The sequence below is a fragment of the Pyrus communis genome, chromosome 6, assembly GCF_963583255.1.
Source record: "Pyrus communis chromosome 6, drPyrComm1.1, whole genome shotgun sequence".
NCBI lineage: Eukaryota > Viridiplantae > Streptophyta > Magnoliopsida > Rosales > Rosaceae > Pyrus > Pyrus communis.
In genome coordinates this window covers 1,680,058-1,703,280 of record NC_084808.1, presented here as the reverse complement: position 1 = coordinate 1,703,280, position 23,223 = coordinate 1,680,058, and the positions used below count along the sequence as shown (strand labels likewise).

General features: G+C 37.1%; 2 protein-coding genes across 4 annotated transcripts; one reads left to right on the top strand and one right to left on the bottom strand.

The window, feature by feature from the left end:
* The first annotated feature begins 1,222 nt into the window (after nucleotides 1–1,222).
* LOC137737880 (large ribosomal subunit protein eL38z/eL38y) lies at nucleotides 1,223–4,199 on the top strand. The gene is made up of 3 exons (XM_068477455.1): nucleotides 1,223–1,363; nucleotides 3,260–3,443; nucleotides 3,857–4,199. Exons 1-3 carry the CDS (start codon nucleotides 1,361–1,363, stop codon nucleotides 3,877–3,879), a joined length of 210 nt encoding a protein of 69 aa, XP_068333556.1. The 5' UTR covers nucleotides 1,223–1,360; the 3' UTR covers nucleotides 3,880–4,199.
* A 6,852-nt stretch (nucleotides 4,200–11,051) lies between these two features.
* On the bottom strand, nucleotides 11,052–20,923 carry LOC137737819 (protein TRIGALACTOSYLDIACYLGLYCEROL 2, chloroplastic-like). 3 transcript variants are annotated; one of them, XM_068477387.1, is made up of 6 exons: nucleotides 20,880–20,923; nucleotides 19,979–20,607; nucleotides 15,196–15,525; nucleotides 13,003–13,118; nucleotides 11,768–11,858; nucleotides 11,052–11,601 (listed from the first exon to the last, which is right to left on the bottom strand). In XM_068477387.1, exons 2-6 carry the CDS (start codon nucleotides 20,483–20,485, stop codon nucleotides 11,509–11,511), a joined length of 1,137 nt encoding a protein of 378 aa, XP_068333488.1. In that variant the 5' UTR covers nucleotides 20,486–20,607; nucleotides 20,880–20,923; the 3' UTR covers nucleotides 11,052–11,508. The 3 variants fall into 3 exon arrangements, with proteins under 3 accessions (XP_068333488.1, XP_068333487.1, XP_068333489.1); XM_068477386.1 differs by having other exon boundaries at nucleotides 20,750–20,909; XM_068477388.1 differs by lacking the exons at nucleotides 11,052–11,601; nucleotides 11,768–11,858 and having other exon boundaries at nucleotides 13,003–13,129; nucleotides 20,750–20,909.
* Nucleotides 20,924–23,223: the final 2,300 nt, after the last annotated feature.

Sequence of the window (23,223 nt, the reverse complement as noted above, 5' to 3'; positions counted from 1 at the left end):
CTTGGAACCATAGTGGTAGCACATGTCCGCTTCTATAGTAGTAGCTGCCTTACCTTTATTCTTGAAGTTGGAAGTCTTGGGAGCCAAGGAATCACGCTTTATTGTCGGATTTCCTCCCTTGGGTTGGCCTTTGCTCTGTCGACCTTGGGCTTGTGGCTTAGGCTTGGAACCTTTTCAATGACCTCGACACTTCTTGCAACCATTTGGGCCTCAAGATGTGTTGGCATGTGTTTCAGGCACAACGCTCGAGCCAATAAGTCTAGTTTGATGATTCTTCATCAAAAGTTAGTTTTCAAGAGATACTGTTAAGTCAAATCCTCATTAAAGAACTTGAGAACTTGGAGAAGTGATCGGGTTCAATAAATTTCAGAATTGTATACATTTACAAGCGTAAATCTCAGAAGCATAAATGTTGCTAGTCGTATCTTACTTCAGGCAAGAAAATATCTTTTTGGTGATCAAAAAGCTCTTCTAGAGTGTGCCATAGAGCTCTAGGATCCTCTTCAACGAGGTACTCAATCTGTAGTATGTCATTGGCTTCGAGTGAAGACCATGGCGATTGCTTTGCCAGCCTCACCAACCGGGTTATCCGTCTCAACTTCAATGGTAGCTAGCCCTAAAGCTCTTTACGGTGAGGTGGGGCTCCACGTCTTAAACCCACTTCAAATAGTTTCTTACTAATACTTTATAGAGCGGTAAATATGAAATTATGATTGTCAGTCCTCGATGTGCTTTAGTAAGAAGATTTTAACTTATGTGCATTTTTGTCAAAGAGGACTTGTAAATATTGACTTTGGGATCATCACTATTTTCTGTTGGTGGGTTGTAAATAGGTTACTAAAGCCAATTTTCCAAATGTCACTTAGTAATACGGTCTAGTGGTATTCGTATTCAATTGTAAGTGAGAAACCTTAGGTTCAATTCTTACCAAAGCAGAATTTGAACTACATTATTGCTAGGTCATTGTGAGGCTAAACTCACCTCATCTTCATTAATGTAGATTATATCGTGTGTTCAGAAGGAAAAAAAAAAAAAGAAAGAAAAAAATAGAACCGAGTTCCGATATAAGTGTTTCGGCCCAAAAAAAAAAAATGTTTCGCCCAGTGATCATTAGTTCAAGTTGGGCCTGTGGTAGAGATTAGGAAATGCCCATTGGAAGCTCATTACAAAATTGTCTTAATAACACCTGTTATTCAGTGTAACAACGGGTAGGGTGCCTCAAACTTTCTAGGGTTTAAGCAGCCTCTTACGCCTTCAGGTATATATACATATATAAAGCTCAGAACACAAACCCGCGGCTGGGCGCGTATCGATCTACTCTACCAGGAGAGGAAGCAAAGGGTTGCTCTCGGCCATTAAAATGGTATCTTCATTTTCTCCTTCAGTCAACACGTTTATGCAGCTATAAGCGTATTAATATGCATATATATATATATATATATATGTGTGTGTGTGTGTGTGTGTGTGTAATATATGTATGAACTGATCATAGTACTCTTCAATTTTACTGATTTGTGATTTGTTCAGTTGTAGGATAAATATTATGGGTTAGTTGCAAATTCTAGTTTTAAATTACATTTTGGTGAGTGCATATTTGAGGGTTTTTAATATAGATGCATGAATTTGTCAAAGTCTTAGATGAGATGCATTTTAGGTGTGAGTTAATTGGCATCCAATCCAATAGTAAATGAAAACTTGCGAATGAAATTCAGGGTTTATGTAGAGAAAATGATATATATACACACACACAGGCTCTTTAATGGGGATTAGTTGTGGGACACACTCCACATCGACCTTTAACGATCTCAACCATCTATTTTGTAAGTTTTAATTCATAGATCATCCTAGCAAAAATTCAATCCAGTCCGACATCATTTGCCTATTTAATTATCCCGATGAAAATTCATTGTTTCTTATAAAACAAAGTGTTTGTCAATTTCTTTGGACTCATTTAGATGTCTCAAATATTTCTGATTTGGCTAATATTTTGCAAGAATGATATATGAGGTGCAACTTGAAAAATAGACTGTTCGGACTGTTGAAGTTCAATGTGGTGTGGGCACCTCAACTAATCCTTTTTTTTTTTTTTTTTTTTTTTGAATGGGGATCCCTTCCCTTAAAGGCATCCTTATATATATACACACAGAAATGGTGGATGTGGTTAAGATGAATTTCCTTGAAAATAATGTTCTGTGTATATTTAGGTAACTGAATTGGGTTTAAAATGTAGATGTATAGTCTTTCAGTGTTGTTTGGTGGTTCTGATCTTAGATTGTGGTGCTATTATTGGAGTGTCACAAACTGCTTCTTACTTCTATCATAGCGTATCGTATGGGACCTTACAGTAGTAACAGCATGTGTTGAAATCTTGAGAAGCTGTCTTGTTTTCTATCAAATGCATGAGGTTTTCTGTAAGAAACTGCCATAGTTCATCAGTGTCAAGAGTCTTTTAATTATAATGTACGGATACTTCAATTTGGCCGCGTATCCCTTATCCGATACTTTTCGGATACGATACTTGTCAAATACTCTTGGAAACGTGTCATGTCAACGGATACACTTTGACTTGATGGATACACATCCCACATTTGAGATACACTTATCATGCTTTTAGAATACTTTTACACTTTCAAATACGAAATTAGAAGGAAAAAATTACTAAGAGACGGAACTTTAATTGATATCTGATGAATATGAAGCACTAACCTCTAATTGAAACTATGAATACAACTCGCACACTTCTTCTATATATATCAAGGGAATTTTATTTTTTTTGGTCAAACAAAAGATTTTGTTAGATTAGGTGTTAGATTAGCCACCTACGGGATTCGAATCCACGCCGTCAGGCAAGGGCTCAACTCCTTTCCACCACTGTGGCAAAGGGCCACTTGCATATATCAAGGGAATTAGATTTCCAACTTTTCTTCTCCAACAAATCAAATGAACTGATGAAATCGAATTCTTGTGTTATCAAAATATGTTATAAATTATATATTTTTATTTGGTATATTATTATATAATTTTCATTGCTATATATATCACGTATCTTATCCTACTTTTCAGAGATTTTTCGTATTTCCGTATCGTGTCGTATTGTATCACCATATCCGTATCCGTGCTTCATAAGCCTGGAAAAGATTTAATGAGATTTTCATTTTGTTTTCTATTATACATTGAACACAGTAAACACAGTGTTTGTGTTGACTTGATGATGATATCTGTATTAATTGATCATATGCTGGTGTTGTTTCTTTGACAGCCTAAACAAATCCATGAAATTAAGGATTTCCTTCTCACGGCAAGAAGGAAAGATGCACGCTCTGTGAAAATCAAGAAGACCAAAGATGCGGTGAAGTTCAAGGTTCGTTGCTCCAAGTACCTTTACACACTTTGTGTGTTTGACTCAGAGAAAGCTGATAAGTTGAAGCAGTCTCTTCCTCCAGGTAAATTGTTGTGAAAACACTATCATCTGTTAAACACCGCTTGTAACAAAATGTTATTTAATGGTTCACCATACTGTTGCTGTTATTGTGACGTATACAAACAACAAAACTGTTATTTAACGACATACTCCGAAACCAGAGTTACATTTGTATCAGATGTGCATGCAGAGGCCAGACATGTTAGTGGATGTCATACTCTTTTAGATATCTGTATACACTTCCTGAAGCTATTAGGTTTCTTGATTCTATGCGTAACAATTCGGGTTTCTGGTTGTCGTTAAATACGAAAAATATTGAATTGAAGTCGGTTTTATGTCAATGACATGGGCAATTTTCTTAAGCTTCAGAATACTTGATATTTTTTCGATCATTTGTTTTTCTTACTGATTCAACGAATTTTTTTTTATCTGCAGGTCTGAATGTGCAAGACCTGTGAAATGTAATCGTCAGCGGAGCTTGTCAGATGGTTAGTCAGACTTGAGAGTTGGAGACCTGCCTTGTGTGGTTGTTTTTTTTTTTTTTACCGTAATTGATATTTTGCAAGGAATTTTGCATCCATTTTGCACTAGTTTGGTGGATTGTGTTTAACTTGTAAAATTGTGTCGGTTTAGACTTGTTTCGTTGTAGTAATGCAGTTATCAGTTTGAGTCTCTGTTTTTGCTTAAATGATATTCCTTTGATAATTATTCATGAATATGCAACTATATTTGCTGAAAATGGGCAGATTGGCTGAATATATTACATTATCTATTTTTACTTGAAAGAGTTTTTATTTTATTTTGTTTTGTTTGTTAAGTCGATTTTCTTTTATAATTCTTTTCATATTTTAATTTATGTTCTCTAAGTTGCAAAATATCCTCGAAAAAGGGGGCCGAAATGTGTTTTATCTGGACAACATTTGAGCCCAATACTAGTAAAAACTGCAACATCAAAGCCCGTGGGACCAAAACCGTAACAAAATTGTCATCCAACTCCCACCTTGTGAACTCGCAGCTCTTCACCGGTTCACCCAACAACTCAAGAAGCAAAAGCAAAAGCCAAATGGTACGTTTTTTCGCTCGGGTGTGTTGTTACAGGGAAGTAAGAGTTTATTTCAATGTTGTCATTTAGTACTATTGTCTAGTGGTATTTCTCTTCACTTGTAAGTGAGAGATTTTAAGTTCGATTTTCGCCAAAGGCGAATTTGAACCGCATTATTGTTAACTCATTACAAGACTTAAATTAGGTATTGGGCTTGGCCAAGGCTCAGTTCTCTTAATCCACTTGGCTTGCTTATTGGTTCTTTAATGTTGACACAAATAGTAAGCAAAAAAGTACTTTTGACATGGCATGTTTAGGCGGCCAGATCACCCTCATTCACACTGAAGGAAGGATTTTGCAGTTGGGTTTTTCACAAAGAAAATCACTTTTCAATGGCAAAGTTGTAGATACGATAGGATCAATGCTCAATTATCCAAGTGGGAGACTCATCCTCTAACAAAGTCACATCGACCACTTGGACTTGAACCGTGAACTTACGTTGAAAGATAGGAGCAGTTTCTATAAAAGGTAGCGGAGGCATTGAAGAAAATGAAATTCAACTCAACACATAAAGACTTCTAAAGCTCTGCAATCTACTTTCCAATTATTCCCTTTGTAGTTCAAACATTCATTTGTATTTCAAACATTCCTTTGCATTTATAACTTTGATACTTTCCTTTGTAGCATCGGTTTCCTATATTAAAGTCCTCATAATATCACCAATAACTGCAAGAACTTGCCCGATAGATTTGAACTTTGCCTAATTGCTTGTATTTATCATTTACTTTCAAATTATTGTCCTTTCATGCTATTTATTGTCCTTTTGACTAACATTCCATAAGTATTTGCAAGCATTTTTCTTACAATTCTCGCTTTATTTTACTTTGCTTTCTGCTTTTATTTTTCTTACAAGGATTGCAAACTGGTTCGAATCATCACTGATGAATATGTGGTACTGTTTTGGCATTCAATACAAGAGAAATATAAAGTCATTGTCTTCACTGCATAGAAAGAACTTAAATGTGGACTTAAACCCCTTCATAAGGGCAATCTTGAGGCGCAAGCAAATGACCTATATAACACCTAAAAGGAAACAATCTGTTGGTCTTGGCTAGCAGTGGCACATCCAAAAACAATTAATTTTGTAAGGGAACCTAAGAGCCTATTCAAGGCTTTGTTACGACACCTTCAAATTGACAAGAGTTCATCACTCATGCAGAGGAGTTGTGTGTGAATCTCACAGCCAACGTATTCCATCCACGATCATGTTCGAAAGTAATTGACTCACTAAGAATCTTGTTCGTGTATGATTTTGTTCAAGTGATGAATGATTGCTTTTAAAACATGTGAACATGCAAACCCTAACAGACGAAGCAGACCCATGAAATCAAGGGTTTCCTTCTGACCGCAAAAAGGAAGGATGCCCACTCTGTCAAAACAAAGAGGATCAACGACGCTGTCAAGTTCAAGTTTGGTGCGATTTAATATGCGTTGCTAACTCATTGTTATGAATATGATTAGCTTAATCGCATTTAGGAAGGTTATTTCAATGTTAATTGAGAGTTTAATTAAGTTGTATTAGTTTAAGTGCCAGCTGGCTTTAAGTACGTGGGAAAAAAAGGGAATATATGTAACCAATTGGAAGGGTTTTATCCCAATGGTCATTTTGCTATAAAAAACAATATTAAAAAAAAATATTATCTCTCTCTCTCTCTCTCTCTCTCTCTCTCCCTCTCTCATCTTCATCAGTTGCACATTCCAATTTCTGTACTAATTTGTAGGTTGAGAAAAGGTTATGAGAAATTGAACTTATCATTGGTATCATCATCTCGATTCTGACCTCCCTCTTGTATGCCCCGACAAAGCACTACTTCGCGTCTCTCTACCATGGATGCTCATCTTGCTGCCATTGAAGCTTTTTGGAAGCTATTCCTCAGCTCGTCCAATCTTCCATTACTGCAACTAATGCTTCCATGGCTATAACGATGGACACTAAGTTGGCTATTTGCTTTGAATAGTTTCGCAGGGAGCAATCGTACACATGTGGTGGTGGTAGTTCTTCAGATCCAATAGCTCTAACGGTCAATCCGGTGGCGCCATCCCCGATCCTCACCGGCGATGATGAATTCCAATGTATTGACACTCCAAAACCTCATCGTCGTGATAATTTCGATGGAGGAGGTTATAATCTTCGCCCTCGATGGCAACAACATATGGATTTCCCTCGTTTTTTAAATGGTGACGATCCTTTAGCTTGGATCTACAAGGATGAGCAGTACTTCGCCTATTACAACACTCCTGAACATTAACGGGTGCTCATCGTATCATTTTACTTAGAGAATGAAGCTCTGCATTGGTTCTGTTAGTGTGATTGTATCTGATCTACTCCTTATTGGCCAGATTTTACCAAGGCACTGTGCCAAGAGTTTGGTCCCTCCAAGTTTGAAGATTGCACATAATCCCTATTCAAACTTAGGCAAGCAGGTACCCTAAAGGAATACATTCTTGAATTTCGTAGATTACCCAATCGTACTACTGAGGTTGGGCTTACACTGTTGAAGAGTTGTTTCATTGGGGGTTAAAGCGTGAATTAAAGTTTGATGTTAAATTGTTGAAACCAACTTCTATTCATGAGGCTATAGCTATTGCTACACAACTAAGCACTAAGCTAGTTGGTCTGAAAACTATGACACATAAACCTGCACAAATTGCTTGACCACCTATGTTGCCTGTTCCCAATGTTGTTAGACTTCGAATTCCAGCCTTGCCTTGCAAGAAATTAACTCCCGAGGAAGTGCAAAGAAAAAAGGATAGGTGTGAATGTTGGTTATGTGAGGATAAGTGGGTTAGGGGACATAAATGTGCTTATAAACAATTTTGATGCTGTATATTCTTGATGAGGATGACTTAGTAGATAAAATACCACTTGCATTACAAGTTGAATTACAAACTACGGAAGTCATTGAGTGCATTTTATGGCACCTCTGAGAAACCATCTGTTAAAACTATGAAGATTCTTGGTATGTTGAACAACCAATCAATTTGCATTCTTTTGGATTCGGGTAAAAGTAGGTGGATATCACTGTCATATGGACCTGTTTGCACTACCTTTGAGGGGTTGTGATGTGGTCTTAAGGGTACAATGGCTATCTTTTGTGAGTCCAGTCCTATGGGATTTCCAGCATTTAACTATGGAGTTCAATATAGGCAAACAGAAGTACAAATTATCTCATTGTTCACCTCCTTAGTCCATTATTAATGAAATCACACTTCAATAGCTAGATAAAGAGATCTCTAATTCAAATTTGGGAGTTTTGTTGTATTCTTTGGATGCTGGCAAGATTGATTCCACAGGTTTAACAAATCAATAGCTCATGGAGTTGCAGATAGTTCTGAGAAAATTTCAAGAAGTGTTTGTTGTTCCCACTACACTACCACCCCCAAAACTCATGATCACAAAATCTCATTGATTCCAGGAGCTAAACCACCCAATTTTAAGGCCATACCACTACAGTCTTGTGCAAAAAACTAAAATTGAAAGGGCAATACAAGAATTGTTAGCTTTTGTTTATATAAGGCATAGTCATAGCCCTTTTCTCCTTTCCTGTGTTGTTAGTGAAAAAGAAAGAAGGAACATGGAGGCTGTGCATAGACTATAGGGAATTGAACAACATCAATTTCAAGGATAAATATCCAATCCCTTTAATTGATGACTTACTGGATGAATTGTTTGGTTCTAAGTATTTCACTAAGTTGGATCTCAGGTTTGGTTATCATCAAATTAGAATGAATGAAGTTGATGTGGAAAAAACTGCATTTAGAACTCATAAGAGCCACTATAAGTTCCTAGTAATGCCCTTTGGGCTTACTAATGCACTGCCACTATCCAAAGTTTAATGAATGAAATCTTCAAGCCTTATCTCAGGAAATTCATTTTAGTATTCTTTGATGACATTCTTATATATAGTAAGACTTGGGAAGAGCATTTGAGTCATCTATATAAGATCCTGGAGTTGCTGTAGCACCATCAATTGTTTGTCAAGCAACTGAAGTGTTCTTTTGGGCAATAACAAGTGGAATATTTGGGGCATATAGGCTCTGATGAAGGAGTGACAATTGACCCTACCAAGATACAAGCCATTGTCAATTGGCCCACCCCCAGAAATGTCAAAGAGCTTAAGGGGGTTTTTGGGTTTGACGGGTTATTACAGGAAGTTTGTTAAAGGTTATGGCAAAATTTTCCAAATTTGTACCAACTCACAAGGAAACATGGGTTTAAATGGTGCCAAGAGGCTGAAGTTGCTTTTGAGGAATTAAAGAGAGTCATGACTTATCCACAGCTTTTGGCATTACAAGATTTTTCCATTCCTTTTATCATCGAATGTGATGCATCTGGAAATGGTATAAGTGTTGTATTACAACAAAATGAAAGGCCAATTGCTTTTTTAAGCCAAGTTTTGGGCCCCAGAAATCAAACTTTATCAACTTATGAGAGGGAATTAATAGCTATTGTGTATGCTATCAAGAAATAGCAGAACTACATGCAAGGTCATCATTTCATTATCAAAACTGACCATCACACCTTCAAATATTTCCTGAACTAGAGAGCTAACCCCCCATTTCAGCAAAAATGGGTGTCCAAACTCTTAGGTTATGACTATGACATATAGTATAAGCATGGGTATGAGAATGTTGCTACTGATGCTCTTTCAAGGCTCTCAAGTTCTCCTCCCATACTAGAAGTTGTCATTGTGCCAAGGGAGAATGTTGGGAATTTCTTATCCTTATTTTGGTTGGTTGGATGACCTGGGAAGAGAACTAGAACATGATCAATGGGTTGTAGACAAGAAGGGAGAAGTAGTGAGCAGCTTGAAGCCTAATTCCACAACTTCACACTTGTCTAAGTACCAGGTCTTTGAAGAGCACCATTCTAGTTGAAGGTACAAGGTCTTTGAAGAGCACCATTCTACACTTATGGCAGGCCATGAAGGATTTCTTAAAACCTATCATAGGTTGAAAAGGAGTTTTTATTGGGCGGGAATGACGAGAGATATATAGGATTGGGTGGCTGAATGTAGAGTGTGTCAACAAAACAAATATGAAACCCTATCTCCTCCAAGGTTATTGCAGCCACTTCCTATTCTAGATAAGGTTTAGACAGATATAAGCATGGATTTCATTATTAGGTTGCCAAGTTGCAAGGGCAAATCTATGATTTTTGTGGTAGTGGATAGACCGTCTAAGTACTCTCATTTCATTGCTTTGGGGCATCCTTACACTGCTAGTATGGTTGCTCATGATTTTTTGTAGACAAAGTGTTTAAACTACATGGAATGCCTGCCACTATAGTTAGTGATATAGACTTTATATTTCTCAGTGTGTTTTGGAAGGAATTCTTCAAAATGCAAGGTACTAAGCTATGTATGAGTTTAGGTTGCCACTCTTAGAGTGATGGACAAACTAAGGTGGTAAACAGGTGCTTGGAAACTTATCTTAGGCGTTTCACTAGCTGTCAACCCAAGAAACGGTTGCATTGGCTTCCATGGGTTGGATGGAGTTACAACACATCATTCCACACCTTTGCCAAGCTCACTCCATTTGAAATAGTGTATGGTTACCCACCATCACACATTATAAAGCTGGATATGGTGGAGCAAGGGTTGATTGCAAGAGACCAAATGTTATCTATGCTTAAAACTAATCTCACAGTGGCTCAAAACAGAATAAAACACAGGCTGACAAGCACAAGACTGAGAAGGTGTTTGAAAAAGGAGATTTGGTGTATCTAAAGCTTGTCCCATACCAGTTTAAGTACTGGTTTGGTACTGAGATACTTTTATAAAAAGTGGGTATAAAAAAAAAAAAAAAAAAAAGCTGAACTCAAAAAGGTGTTCGGTAAACACTTCAAAACAACTTATTTTCACAATTTTGGGTGAAAAAAAAGCTAAAAACATGAAGCAGCAAAAATGAGCTTATTCTCACAGTGCAGCAGAAGCAATTTGTTTTCAAAGCACAGCAATATCAAACCAGCCCTAAGCCACTGGAGTCACATGATTACCACAAGCTACATCCAAGATTGCCACAAGCTACATCCAAGATGTCATGGACCGTATGAAGTTTTGGACAAAGTGGGAGGTGTGGCCTACAAACTTAAATTGCCTAAAGATTCCAATATTCATCATGTGTTTCATGTAAGTTGTTTTAAGAAGCACATAGGCCCTAATGTGAATCCTCTACCACTACTACCTATGGCTACAAAAAATGGTCTGCAGAAGGATAACACTGAGGAGGAAGCCACTTGGGAAGACTATGATGACTTCACTGCCAAGTTTCCATATTTTAAAGTTTGAAGCAACCTTGTGGACAAGGTTTTAGTGAAGGGGAGAGTAGTGTTATGAATACGATTAGCTTAATCACATTTGAGAAAGTTATTTCAATGTTAATTGAGTTTAATTAAGTTGTATTAGTTTAAGTGCCAGCATGCTTCAAGTAAGTGGGAAAAAAGGGAATATATGCAACCAATTGGAGGGATTTTATCTCAACGGTCATTTTGCTATAAAAAAACAATATTACAAAAATACTCTGCACATTACCATTTCTGTGTTAACTTGCAGGTTGAGAAAAGGTTCTGAGAAATTGAACATATCACTCATCAACTACGCCTTCAGTTTTTCCAACGACGACATGACCGAAGATCAACAGGTAAAGATGAGTGTGTGAAGATACCAAAAACATATATAGTCGAACACAAGGTTTCTGATAGCAACAGGTGGTCTGCACAAATATAGGCGACTTTATATTTGATTACTTTGAGAAAACATTAAAGACAGCTGAACTGACCGATTAGAGAGTGCAAATGTAGCTCTGGAATTGAAACCTTTATGTGCGCTCAAAAAAGAAACAAAAGAATCGAAAGGGCCACGAGGAGGCACGCGTAATTTTCTCATGTCCAAACTATAATGAATGCTAAAAACCAAAGTCTGCGCACCTGCTCAACTCAACTAAGATACAAAACTATCCTAAGTCCGCCTTCAGCCATCACTCATCACAATAGCCTGCTGAGGGACTTGATCAGTAACTTTATATTTTTTCTTGTAGCCTCATCACCCGTGAATCCCAGAATATCAGAGCTTATATTCTGCAAAGGTGCGAAGAAAAAAACCACATTAATTCTAAAGATACGAAGAAAAAAAAAATTACGTTAATTCTAAAGATATGTTTAAAAAAAAAAAAAAAAAAAAACAGCCACGAAACTATGGAGAAAAAGAAAGAAAAATATGTAAGCGCTTGGCAACTAGGATCACCTCAATATTCTTCAAGGTGAAAATCAAGGTGTATACGGACTTTTGAATCTGTTCTGTATTCTCAGGAGTCATAACAGATGAATTCAACCTTCTGCAGAAAATGATATTGGAAAATCAAACGATTTAAAGTTCCTATTTAAAAAGGTCATCATAAAACTAACTCAAAACACCATATTATGATCAGAATCTCTGCAGTCTGCACATTAAAATCTAAGAATTTCAAAGCACAACCTAAACAACCAGTCAGCATCTACGGCCATGCTGGGATGATTCTAAATTTCTAACGGATGTGCTTTTAATAGAAGTGCTTTTTTTTCCGAAACACAAAATTCATTATTACAAATGTATAACACCTCCCTATAAATGCACTTAAATTACTTCCCAAAAACAATTTTAACCATTCTACTAATAGCTCAATAATACTTTCATCAAGGATTCTAAACTCCAGATTACAGGGAGAATGTTGATGATTATGAACTTGTAGGAAAGCACTGTGAGTGCTATTAGTGGATATGATTGCACAATGATGGTAATGAAGATGGAATAATGCAGTGTGTGAAGGGATAACAAAATCAGCTGTGGCAGGCAAGCAGGCAAGTGGTGATGGTGGACGAGATGAAAGTGAACAGAGAATCTACAACATGGTAGGATTTATTAAAAGAATGCATGTCTATTGCGTACAGAGAAATCACAAGCAGCAGAACATTATTAGAAAAAAAAACTGTCAGGGTAGCCTCATACTTCTCACTCTGTACTATGACACTGCTAACACTCTGTTCATACATTTTGTATCCGTAAATACGATGAAAGAGTTCAAAATTAGAGAATTACCAAGCGTTGTCCAAAACCTTTTGCCTTGAACACCCAAACAAACATCACCACAAAGATCAACGCACAGAATTACTAAATATATATAGTAAGCGAACTACCATGGAAATAAATATGAAAAATAAGAACACAGAGTCACGTCAAAATTAATGGCATGTATTTCAACTCCTGCAACAGACACCAAAGAATGTTCTAAACTATCTATATGAAAAGCCCTCAAATAGAAGTTGTCCATATTGTTGAGATTGTGAATCCCACAAATTAGGGAACTAAAGCCTTCCCTAATAGTTTAAACCATCTTTAACCTCTCCACCAAGTTCCAATAGGTTTTGGGTTGGATCTCACACCTACAAGATATAGATGATGAAGAGCAATGAGTTTCTTATCAATATAGATAGATAATTCACCTCACATCCTCCAAGGCTTGTGTAAGGCTTCTGGTCAAACTATCAACTTCCTTCAGCAACCCACTCTCACGAAACTCAGCTAGCAAAGGTTGAACATCTTCAGCCATGGCTTGGATCTGAGAGATCACTACATCAATGCCAAATACTCGTGCATGAGGAGTGAGAACATACTAAATGTGTAGTAAAAATATGAATTAACTTGAAATTGTAAGAAGCAAGTGAACGCCCAGTGTACACCAATGCACATAGGTGGACAGACAGGCACGCATGCTGATTGATATACACATGCAACATAGGAGATTAGCTTCTGCATAATGGATTTTCGGACCATTGTTGTGTTTACCAAATTGACACCATTTCCAGCGCATAAAATCAGAAAACGACAAATAGGCAGCAGCAACGAGAGAATATATAAGAAGTTCAATTTGGGAGGTCTGAATTGGCTTGAACTGGAACTTAAAACAAGTTAAAGTGTACTCCGATGTAAACTTTCAAGCTATGTACAAACACTTTTCTACATATCACACATAAAAGAACCTTGTCTGTCAATAGATCGTTTTTATATTGTTCCCTGTATCTGTATTATTCTTTTTTTTTTAATCAAATTATGTTTCTTATGAAAAGAGAAATTCTAGTACCATAAAAGGAGAAAGAATGTATACTTTTAATGCCAACAGCAGTTTACCTGTGTAAAAACAAATTCATGCCTTGACAACTTAAATTCAATTAATCAATGAGAATCTATAACTCCAATTAATTCTTCCAAAAAGCTTCTTAGCTTCACAAATGACTCAGAATCCTTATTGGAAATTTTTTGAATGTACTATAAAGCAATGTTTTAAAAGACTCGCCATGGGGCACGCCTAGGCGGCCTCAAAGGCTGGCCGGGTGGTATGCAGCCTCTGTTTTTCAGGAGTCGACGTAAGGTGTCGCCGGAGCTCGCCTAGGCGGCGAAGGCACGCCTCAAGGTGTCCAGGCGTTTCTTTCTTCCATTTTTTGCTTTCTTTTAAAAAAAAAAAAAAAAAAAAAAAAAAAAAAAAAAAAAAAAAAAACCCAAAACCATGTCCTGCAAAGAAGATGAGTTGCAGAGCCAAAGAAGATGAAGAAAACAGCCGGTCTCCTGGCTTTTCGTTTTTCAATAGTTGTTTTCTCTTTAAAATTAAAATAGACCCACTTTGCTACATTTATCACCCCCACTTTCTTTCTTTTATTCACTTTTATTTAAAAAAATTAGATAGATAGATAAGCATCTTTTGTTTCATTTTTATTTTATTATTTATAGATAAGCAATTTTTTATGGATATCCTCATAACATCCCAACAGAAAAAAAAAATGTAAAAATATTTTATTTTTAATGTTTTTTTATAACGCTTTTCTTAAAAGAAACATCATATTATCTTATTCCTCTTTTTTAAGACTACATATTCCACCCTAATATTACTCAAAACTCTCATATACATATAAATAGCACTTAAGACTCTAGGTGTCTGACTCTATTTGTTTGATTGTTAGATTAATTTGATTGCTTGGTTAAACTTGTTGACTTGTGCACTTTTGAATGATATGAATATTTTTACAAAGTATTATATTTTAAATGTATATTATATAGTATTTATGTATGCTCATTGTGCTTTTCATCCTCTATTATATATATATAAAAAATATAATATATGTATATATATATGTGTATATATATTTATAAAATACGTGTGTGCTCAGGGTGATTATTGATTAATAATTTTTTTTTTTAATATAATATATGTGTACGCTTAGTATATATATTTAAAAACTTTGGTATCTGTGAAGTAATTTTAAAGGCAACTTCAACTTTTATTCAACAGATCAGACCAAAAGAAAAAAGAAATATTAATAGATATGCAGCCTCAAAAAACTGAAAGATATGTAAACCCCTATTGCAGTTTCGCCATTGTTACATGTAAATGATGTCTTCCAGGACCTTCCACAAATGCACAGTTGTGCCATGGGAAAGCCTAAATGCTTTGTCTCATGCCAAATGGCTGACGAAAGTCCCTGCACTTTCTGCCTTTCAAATTTGCAGCAAATAGATTCTGGACCAAATAGGTTGTCCTCGTCCAAGATTGATAAAAAATATGTAAATGAATGGCCCTAATTATCCTAATCAACAGAAATAATTTTCAACTAAAGAAGAAAACATAATGGGGCACATCACACCTGTATAAGCAGTGGCTTTGCCTCTTCTATCACAGAAGCAATTCGTTCAGCGAGTGAATATGTGTTTACTATACCAATCTCCTCCACTTCACGTCCAAGACGGGTAAATATACCTACCAATGCATCTAGACTCACACCTTGATGTCCTCTCATCTTTTGTCTGTCACAGACAATCAGACCTTCTTTGCAACATTCAGGATGAAGAGGCCCAACTGAAATATTCGGAAGTGGGTCTCTAGGTGTAATGTCAATTTTAGTTTCCATGAGAAGACCCGACTGGTTTACCTCAATCAGTGCATTTCGAGGTATGACAGTTTTATCATCTTCAACCTACAAAAACAGAAATTTCATTGTCAAGGTGGAAAAACTAAGAATATACTGCATTTTCATTCAGCATTGAAAATGGATTATTATGCCACTCAAACTGTTGTGATTTGGCTCGTCAAAATACCAAGGCAAGCAGGTTTAGGTTTCCAATTGGTGTTGGGAAAGGAGAAAAGGATGTGCACAAGATTATTTTCCATAAGGATTGGGTAATAGATTTTTTCTTCGTAATCCCAATTAGTTTAGGATTGGGAAATAAGTTAGTTTTCCCTATTCCCAAAGGATTTAGGAATCCAATACTTGTAAGGCATGTAACTATGCGCCTATGTAATATAAATAGGCTTGTTGGGGGCTCTTATTCACACAAACGGCAGAAAGAACACAAGGGTAGAGAGCCAAGAGTGGTAGAGAGACATAAAGCAAGGTTTTGGGGTTATGCATAAGGGTTTTCAATAAGTTCTTGTAACCGAGTTATTATTCTCCATAGTGCATCTGATTTTTCAAGACAGATCACATGAGGGTTGGCAAAATTTGCCGAACCTCGCTGAATTCCTTGTGTTTATGTGTGGTGTGTTTACTTTATTGTTCATATATTTGCATAGCATCATCTTATAAGTTTCCACAACACTGGAGAATATCAATAAACAAGATCAACTACAAGGGCTTAAAATCTACAATTGGTATCAAGAGCTAAGGTTGTAGTGTTTTGAGATGGTGGGTGAAAAGGCAAGTTAGGCCATGATCAAGCCGTTTGATGGGAAGGATAACTTCACGTTGTGCAGAGGAAGATGAAGAATGTCCGAGTTCAACAAGATGAGCACTGGAAGAAATTGGACAGAAAGACGAAGAGCTCTATCAACTACATCAAGCTGACAATGTGATGGGTCGTCTCGACAAGGATATGAGCGCTAAAGAAACATGGGAGAAGCTTGAGAAATTTTACAGGGGTAAAACTTCATCCAACAAACTTTTCTTGAAAGACGAACTTCTCAGTCTTCGGTTGGATGAAGGTGGAGAATTGCAAGATCATATGAGCAAATTTCATAATTGTGTTACCAATCTATCAAAGATGGATGTGAAGTATGAAGACGATGACAAGGGGCTCTTACTGTTGAGATCTCTACTATCTTCGTTCAAGCACTTCAGAACCACACTCATGCTCGGTAAGGATGCTCTAAAGTTTGATGAGGTTGTAGAAGCTATTCAATTTTATGTCAAGATGGATGAGAACACCGAAAGCTCTCAAGCGCATGGTATTTAGGTGAAAAGAAAAGAAAAGAAAGGTTGCTTCCATTGTGATGCTACTAACCATTGGAAAAGAAATTGCAAAAAAATGGAAAGAGAAGAAAAGCAAAGGTGATGGCATGGAATTCGAATATAGCCAGTGTGATTACTCCACAGGAAAGTGACAGGAACCTCCTTGCAGTAACATCGAGCTCCAACGCTATAAAATTTTGGATTTTGGATACCGGTTGCCTGTTCCACATGTGTCCTTACAAAGAATGGTTTGATACATATGAGCTATATGAGGAAAGAAGCAGCAGAGAAGTCTTGATGGGAGATCATTCACAGTGCATGGTCCAAGGCATTGTTCAATTAAGATCATGTACATTGAATCTTTGGGCACTTTAGACATAGCCGGTTAGGATACTGTGCATGGTTAGGATACTGGAAAACGTTGGACATGTTCCTAAGCTAAAGAAGAGTTGATATCTTTGGGCACTTTAGACATAGCCGGTTACAAGTATAGTGGCGAAGATGGATTACACAAGGTTGCCAAAGGATCACTTCTAGTGATGAAGGGTGATCATGCAGCGTAACACTTTGTACAAGCTTCGTGGGACTACAATAATAGGTGGAGCCACAGCATCTACTGAGGTTGGTTCAGAGGACAAGGCTGAGCTTTGGAACCATAGGCTAGGGCACATGAGTAAAAGAGGCTTTCAAGAACTACACAAGAAAAATCTGCTAGAAGATGTTAGTCATTGCAAACTCGATTTTTGCAAGTGTTGTACTCTTGGGAAGCAAACAAAGACATCATTCAAGGTAGCAGACAGTGAGAAAAGAAGCAAGGAAGCGTTGTACAATTTTTATACGCATGTATGGGGTCAGGTGCCAACAAGGTCGAAGGGAGGCCCCAGGTTTTTCGAGGAAAGCTTGGGTCTACTTTATGAGGGGGAAATCCGAGGTTTTTGCCAAGTTCAAGGAGTGGAAACCAGAAGTAGAAAATCAGATATCTAAGAACCGACAACGGGGTGAATGTAGAGAAATGTTTTAAAAGGCAAAGGCGTAGGCCAGGCGTTTGATTGATAGCCCTGCCTAGGCGAAAGCCTTGAGGTATGAGGCTTCACCTCACGGGACCTGAAATTTTAATACATATTATATTATGTTTATAAAATATAATACTTTGTAAAACAAATATAATTATAACTAAATCGAAGATAATATCTTCTTCATTACTAAGTCTAGTTGTACTTGGAAACTATGTCATATAGTCTTAAAATGTTGTAATTATTTATTTTGTTGTACGCAATTATAGGGAACTTGAAGAGAAATAAGGCTGTGGCCACAATTATAGGGAACTTAAAATAAAATAAAGGCTCGAGTGGAGCAATTATTGTGGGGAATTTAAAGGAAATAAAGGCTCAGTGGAGCAGTTATGGGAATTTCAAGAGAAATAAAGCTCTGCTAATCAAAATGCTAGGTGGCGGAATCTGATGGGCAACAATTTAAAAAAAATAAAAAATAGAAAAGAGTTAGGGTTAAACTTTGTCACATAGGATTTGGAGAAAGAAACTCTCTCTTTCTTCTTTGTTGAAACTAGAACGGCAGGGTCTCCTGCATTTCAGAGACAGACATGGATTACGAAGAAAAAAAAGGCCCAATTTGAACGGCTGGGCGCGCCTTGGCCGCCTAGGCACGCCCCGATGCCACCATTCGCCGACCCCCACAAAACAGAGGTGTAAACCCAGCCGCCCAGCCTCCAAGACCACCTAGGCGTGCCCTAAGGCGAGTTCTTTAAAACATTGATATAGAGACAAAGAAGTTCTTACATTTTTGCAAGGAAAAGGGCATCACAAGACACTTTATTGTGAAGAAGACTCTTTAACAAAGCGGGGCTGCAGAGGGAATGAATTGAACTGACATGCGGTTTCATGTGGTATTCCCTGACATGTTTTGGGCAGAAGCGGTTAACCATGCTTGCTACTTGGTCAATCGGTCACCCTCAAGCGTTCTTGATTTTAAGTGTGTAGAAGAGGTATGGTCTAGCAAACCTGTTAACTATTCCAAATTAAGAGTTTTTAAGTGTTGCGCATATGCTCCTTTTTTGAGCAATGAGAGTACCAAAGTTAAACCGAAATCACTCAAATGCATATTCATCGGTTTTGAGAAAGGAGTGAAGGGCTACAAGTTATGGGATCTTATCAACAAGAAGGTTTAAGTAGAGATATCATATTCGACGAAAAGACTATGCCACTAATTAAAGTCAAGACAAGTGAGGAAAAGAAGACTGATGTTATAGAAGAAGCAACCAAAGTTCATATAACAAAATGGGTCATGGAAGAAAATCCACCTCAGGTGGAGTACGAGCAAGCAAAGCATGACAATGCGATTCATGAGGAAGAACTAGAGCAACAACAAGAGTCACCAGTTCGGGCTCAGGTGAAGCTATCACCATAGAAGAACCAAGACTCCCCGCTTCCTCAATCACTTGTGCAACAATTTCAAAGATGCACAGCATTGAACAAAACGAAATGAAATTGCAAGCAACCTGACAGAAAATTGGGAGGTATCGGGAAGGAATTCGAATGTAATAATATCTATTGGTTCAAACACTGTACCTATAGGATAGGGATAGAGAAAGAGGAAAAAACCAAAGATTTCACATATTACCTTTGATCGAAAAATCAATCTGATTTATTTCATACTTTTCGCTCAATGATAAAAAGGGTCAGATGCTACAGGATCAAACCTATGGGACTCAAGGAATGACGGAAGGGAATAAAAAAAAGAAATAAAAAAGTGGTCATTTAGGGGCCTTAGCTGGTGATCCGGGCTGTTTCCCTCTTGAAGACCGCGGCCTGCAACTGTTGTGCCTGGATTTGATCAAGATCAAGTCAATTATGCTCCAAGTGTTAGTGAGGAAGATCCATCCACATGTCAAGAAGCTATAGCAACCTGACAGGACGGTTGCTATATCTGAAGAGAACTCTGTTTGGGAGCTATATCTGAAGAGTTATTATTCTCCATAGTGCAGGTGATTTCTGAAGAGAGATCACAGGAGAAGTAGGCAAAGCTTTCCGAACCCTAAATTCTTTATGTTTGTGTGTGGCATGTTTACTTTATTGTTCACATATTGAATTATATTCGCACACCATCATCTTATAAGTTTGCATAACACTGGAGACTATCGATAAACAAGATCAACTAAGAGGGATTAAAATCTCCAGAAACATACCTCAACAACAGCTTCAATACTTTCCAAAGAAGAGTTAACACGGATAACATTGCCGACGGTGACCCCTCTAATCCTCACTGGCGTTCCAGTGGATATTCCACAAGCTTGAGTGAACTCAAACACAGCAAAGTACTTACTGAATCTAGAGCTCAATTGATACCCCCGTAACCAAGCCAAGCTGAGTGCAACAAGAACTGCACCTGAAACTAGAAACAACCCTACCCCACCTTCCCATATACTTTTACTACCAAAGCCAAAGTCACTCAACGGTCGTAATGTTTGCCTCCAAATAGTCCGAGGGACATCCAAAACAACTGCAAGTGGATTATTTTTTTCAGAAGAAGAGGAGGGTTGCTGGCTGTGTCCTGTGTCGGCCGATGTAGCTCTTATCCGGGTTACTTTTGTTGGTGATCTTGAAGGAAGATACGGCAAACTATTCGAAGAAATACACGACAAAGATAACACCGTGGGGCATGTCGACACTTGGGCCAACGAATTCCCTATCATCTTTTGATACAATCCGGAAAACAAACACTTCCCAGAAGTAGCTATGAGTAGCACTTAACGCTTGGTATCGGATTGGGTACAACCTATGTAGAAATGGGTTTTACTTACACTTACACATGAAGCTGAGTATGAAAAATAAAAATAAAAAAGGGTCAGCATCAAAATCTTCAATCCCCAAAATTGACTATGCTCTATTTCTAGAAAGATAACAGAAAATTAAACTAATCAAATCGAAACCCTAAAACAAAAAAGGAAAAAAATTACCTGCATATTTTTTTTTCTCTTTCAACTTTTCCCATCCTTTCTCAGTAACCAAACAGAAAATAGAATGTATAAAACAGAATTAAAATGTATATAAGAATCAAAGCATGAGGGGAAGAAGAGAAGTAAATACCTTGAGAGAAGGATTTGGGGAATCGGAGAATTGACGGTGTGTGGCCTCCCGGGAGATTTCCGACTAACTTGTGCCTTTGGAGAAGCAGAGGGATTGGTTTGATCCTCTACCGGGGTTTTTTGGTACCGGAATTTACAGAACCTTTAATCATTACCGTTTAAAATCATCTAAAGTCTATAGTGGTGCCACGTATTTAATTACTATATTTTCTTCAAGCTTTCCCTCCCTCCTCTCTGATACGTGCTTCCGCTTGTATGAAAGGTCATTTTTTTATTACTGCGCGTTACACTCAAAGTCTTTATTCATGTTGATTGTTTCACTTGTGCAAAAGACCTTTCTTTTATCACGGGCATTACACGCCTCCAAGGACAAAGGTATTCAAATCCTGAAACGTTCGATTGGAGATGAGTTTTCTGACAAATCAAGTCATCTTTCTGCTTCTGGACATTTAGCCTTCTCCATTGGAGATGGCCTTAGATGATATAGGGTTGTGGGGACTCCATTTAGAGTTCCCATTGGAGATGCTCGCTTTACAATAATTTCACTAGACAACATGATTGATAAATTGAGACTTTTTGATGCACAATATATAGGTAAGTCTTTACCAAGTTTGTCTTCCCCTAAACTACTTTTTTATTCACCTAGGTATTCAAACCCTGGTGTAAAATAATTTTATCAAAACCACAAATTTCAAAAGTAATATCTTTTTAAGTGAACCACTGAATCTAGGATGAAAGTTAATCCCTCACTTAAAAGGATATTACTTTTTACACCAGGATTTGAATACCTTATGGCGTGTTTACTAATCCGTAATCAGATTGAGAGAAATTGGATTGAGGAGGAATTGAAATGAGGTGGAATCAGAATCATATTCCTGTTGAAGTTGTTTACTAAAACTGTCCAGAAACGGAATACAATTCCATAAAACTGTTTACTAATTCAGCAAAATCGGAATATAAACCAGTATGATTACTAAAATTCCCTTGTCCCAAATCAAATAGTTTATATAATTTTTTAATAAAATTTAATATAGTATATAATAGTAAGAAAAAATTAAATTGCTTTTTAGATGACTCCGACCAGAATCAAGGCATGCTGGCCATCACGTGAGGGTGATGTAGCCATGTGCGCAGTGCAGGAGTGATAATTATATGAACATGTGGGTAAATAAAAACCAAACTGGCTAATTTACACTAGATAAATATCTAAGTGCGTGTGGAGGTGCTTAAAGTATAGATACATATATTCAGAGCATAGGCAACCTAGATGCAGTCGAGCAAGCTAAATATTAATTATACAAGACATGAAAGAAATTCCTACATTATTTGAAGTCTGTCAGAACCGTCGTAGAGTCCTCGTAAGCCACCAACATGAACGTCTAACTAAAACCTGGAGGGGCGCAAAACAGAAAACGTGAGTGGGCAAAAACAAAACTTTTTGAAACCATTTCTCTTTCCAAAAATAATAACCCCTCACCGTAAAACCTGTATAATTTCCCAGAAAATAATAATGCATACGTATATAGAAATCATGCTTGAGAGCAATGAAAACCAAAGTATATGCCATGTCAAGTATCTTAATAATAAATATGTATAAGCCAGGTGATATGAATCAATGTAAAATAATATGTCAGTCAGAGTCATCTAATGTGACCTGTACAACTGAACCTATAGCTCATCAACCTATTCCTACACACAAGTCCGAACCACCTAATATGGTCTGTACGACAGGTGATGGGCGGATTTTATATTATATATTTAACCCTATTCTTAGTATATTTTGGTTAATATTTGGAAGAATTTTGATACTTTGAATTGTATTTCTAATATAGGACTTTCGACTTCCTCTGGAGCAAAACATAACTAAATGGACGAATTTTGGAGTAATTCCAGTTGGAAGACGTTCGTGAGTCACTTGGCTTGATCTTGTCGAAATATCAGAATTTTCTACCAAGCGGTTATTTTCTGGCGATAAAATAAAGGAGCAATGCGCAGTGCTGGAATAGTGATGTTTTAGGCTTGAATTGCGTTTTTGAAGTCCAAGATGACCTCGGATGGATTCGTGGCCTTCTGGAGATGTGTTCAGAACGTCCCGATCTTTAAAACAAGCTATTATGGGCCAGATTTGGAGGATTTCTGAGGCTGAAACATGGCTGGACAGTTCCCTTGCAGTTTTTCCTAGTTTAATTAGGACTTTATTTTCTAAGTATTTTATTTTATTATTTACTTTCCTAGTTGGAATAAGAGACCTATGTTTTAGGGTTTGTAGGAGGGCTCATCAATTATATTGCTTGGCCATTCTTAGTTTGAGAGAAGGCTTTCTTTTATAAAATTTTGGAGACAGA

Coding starts and splice junctions, on each gene's coding strand:
- LOC137737880 (XM_068477455.1), top strand. Junction 3,444..3,856: donor GAAGCAGTCTCTTCCTCCAG/GTAAATTGTTGT, acceptor TTTTATCTGCAG/GTCTGAATGTGCAAGACCTG.
- LOC137737819 (XM_068477387.1), bottom strand. CDS start 20,485: ATGATAGGGAATTCGTTGGCCCAAGTGTCGACATGCCCCACGGTGTTA. Junction 13,119..15,195: donor CAAAGCCACTGCTTATACAG/GTGTGATGTGCC, acceptor GTGATCTCTCAG/ATCCAAGCCATGGCTGAAGA. Junction 11,602..11,767: donor TCACCTTGAAGAATATTGAG/GTGATCCTAGTT, acceptor GCACCTTTGCAG/AATATAAGCTCTGATATTCT.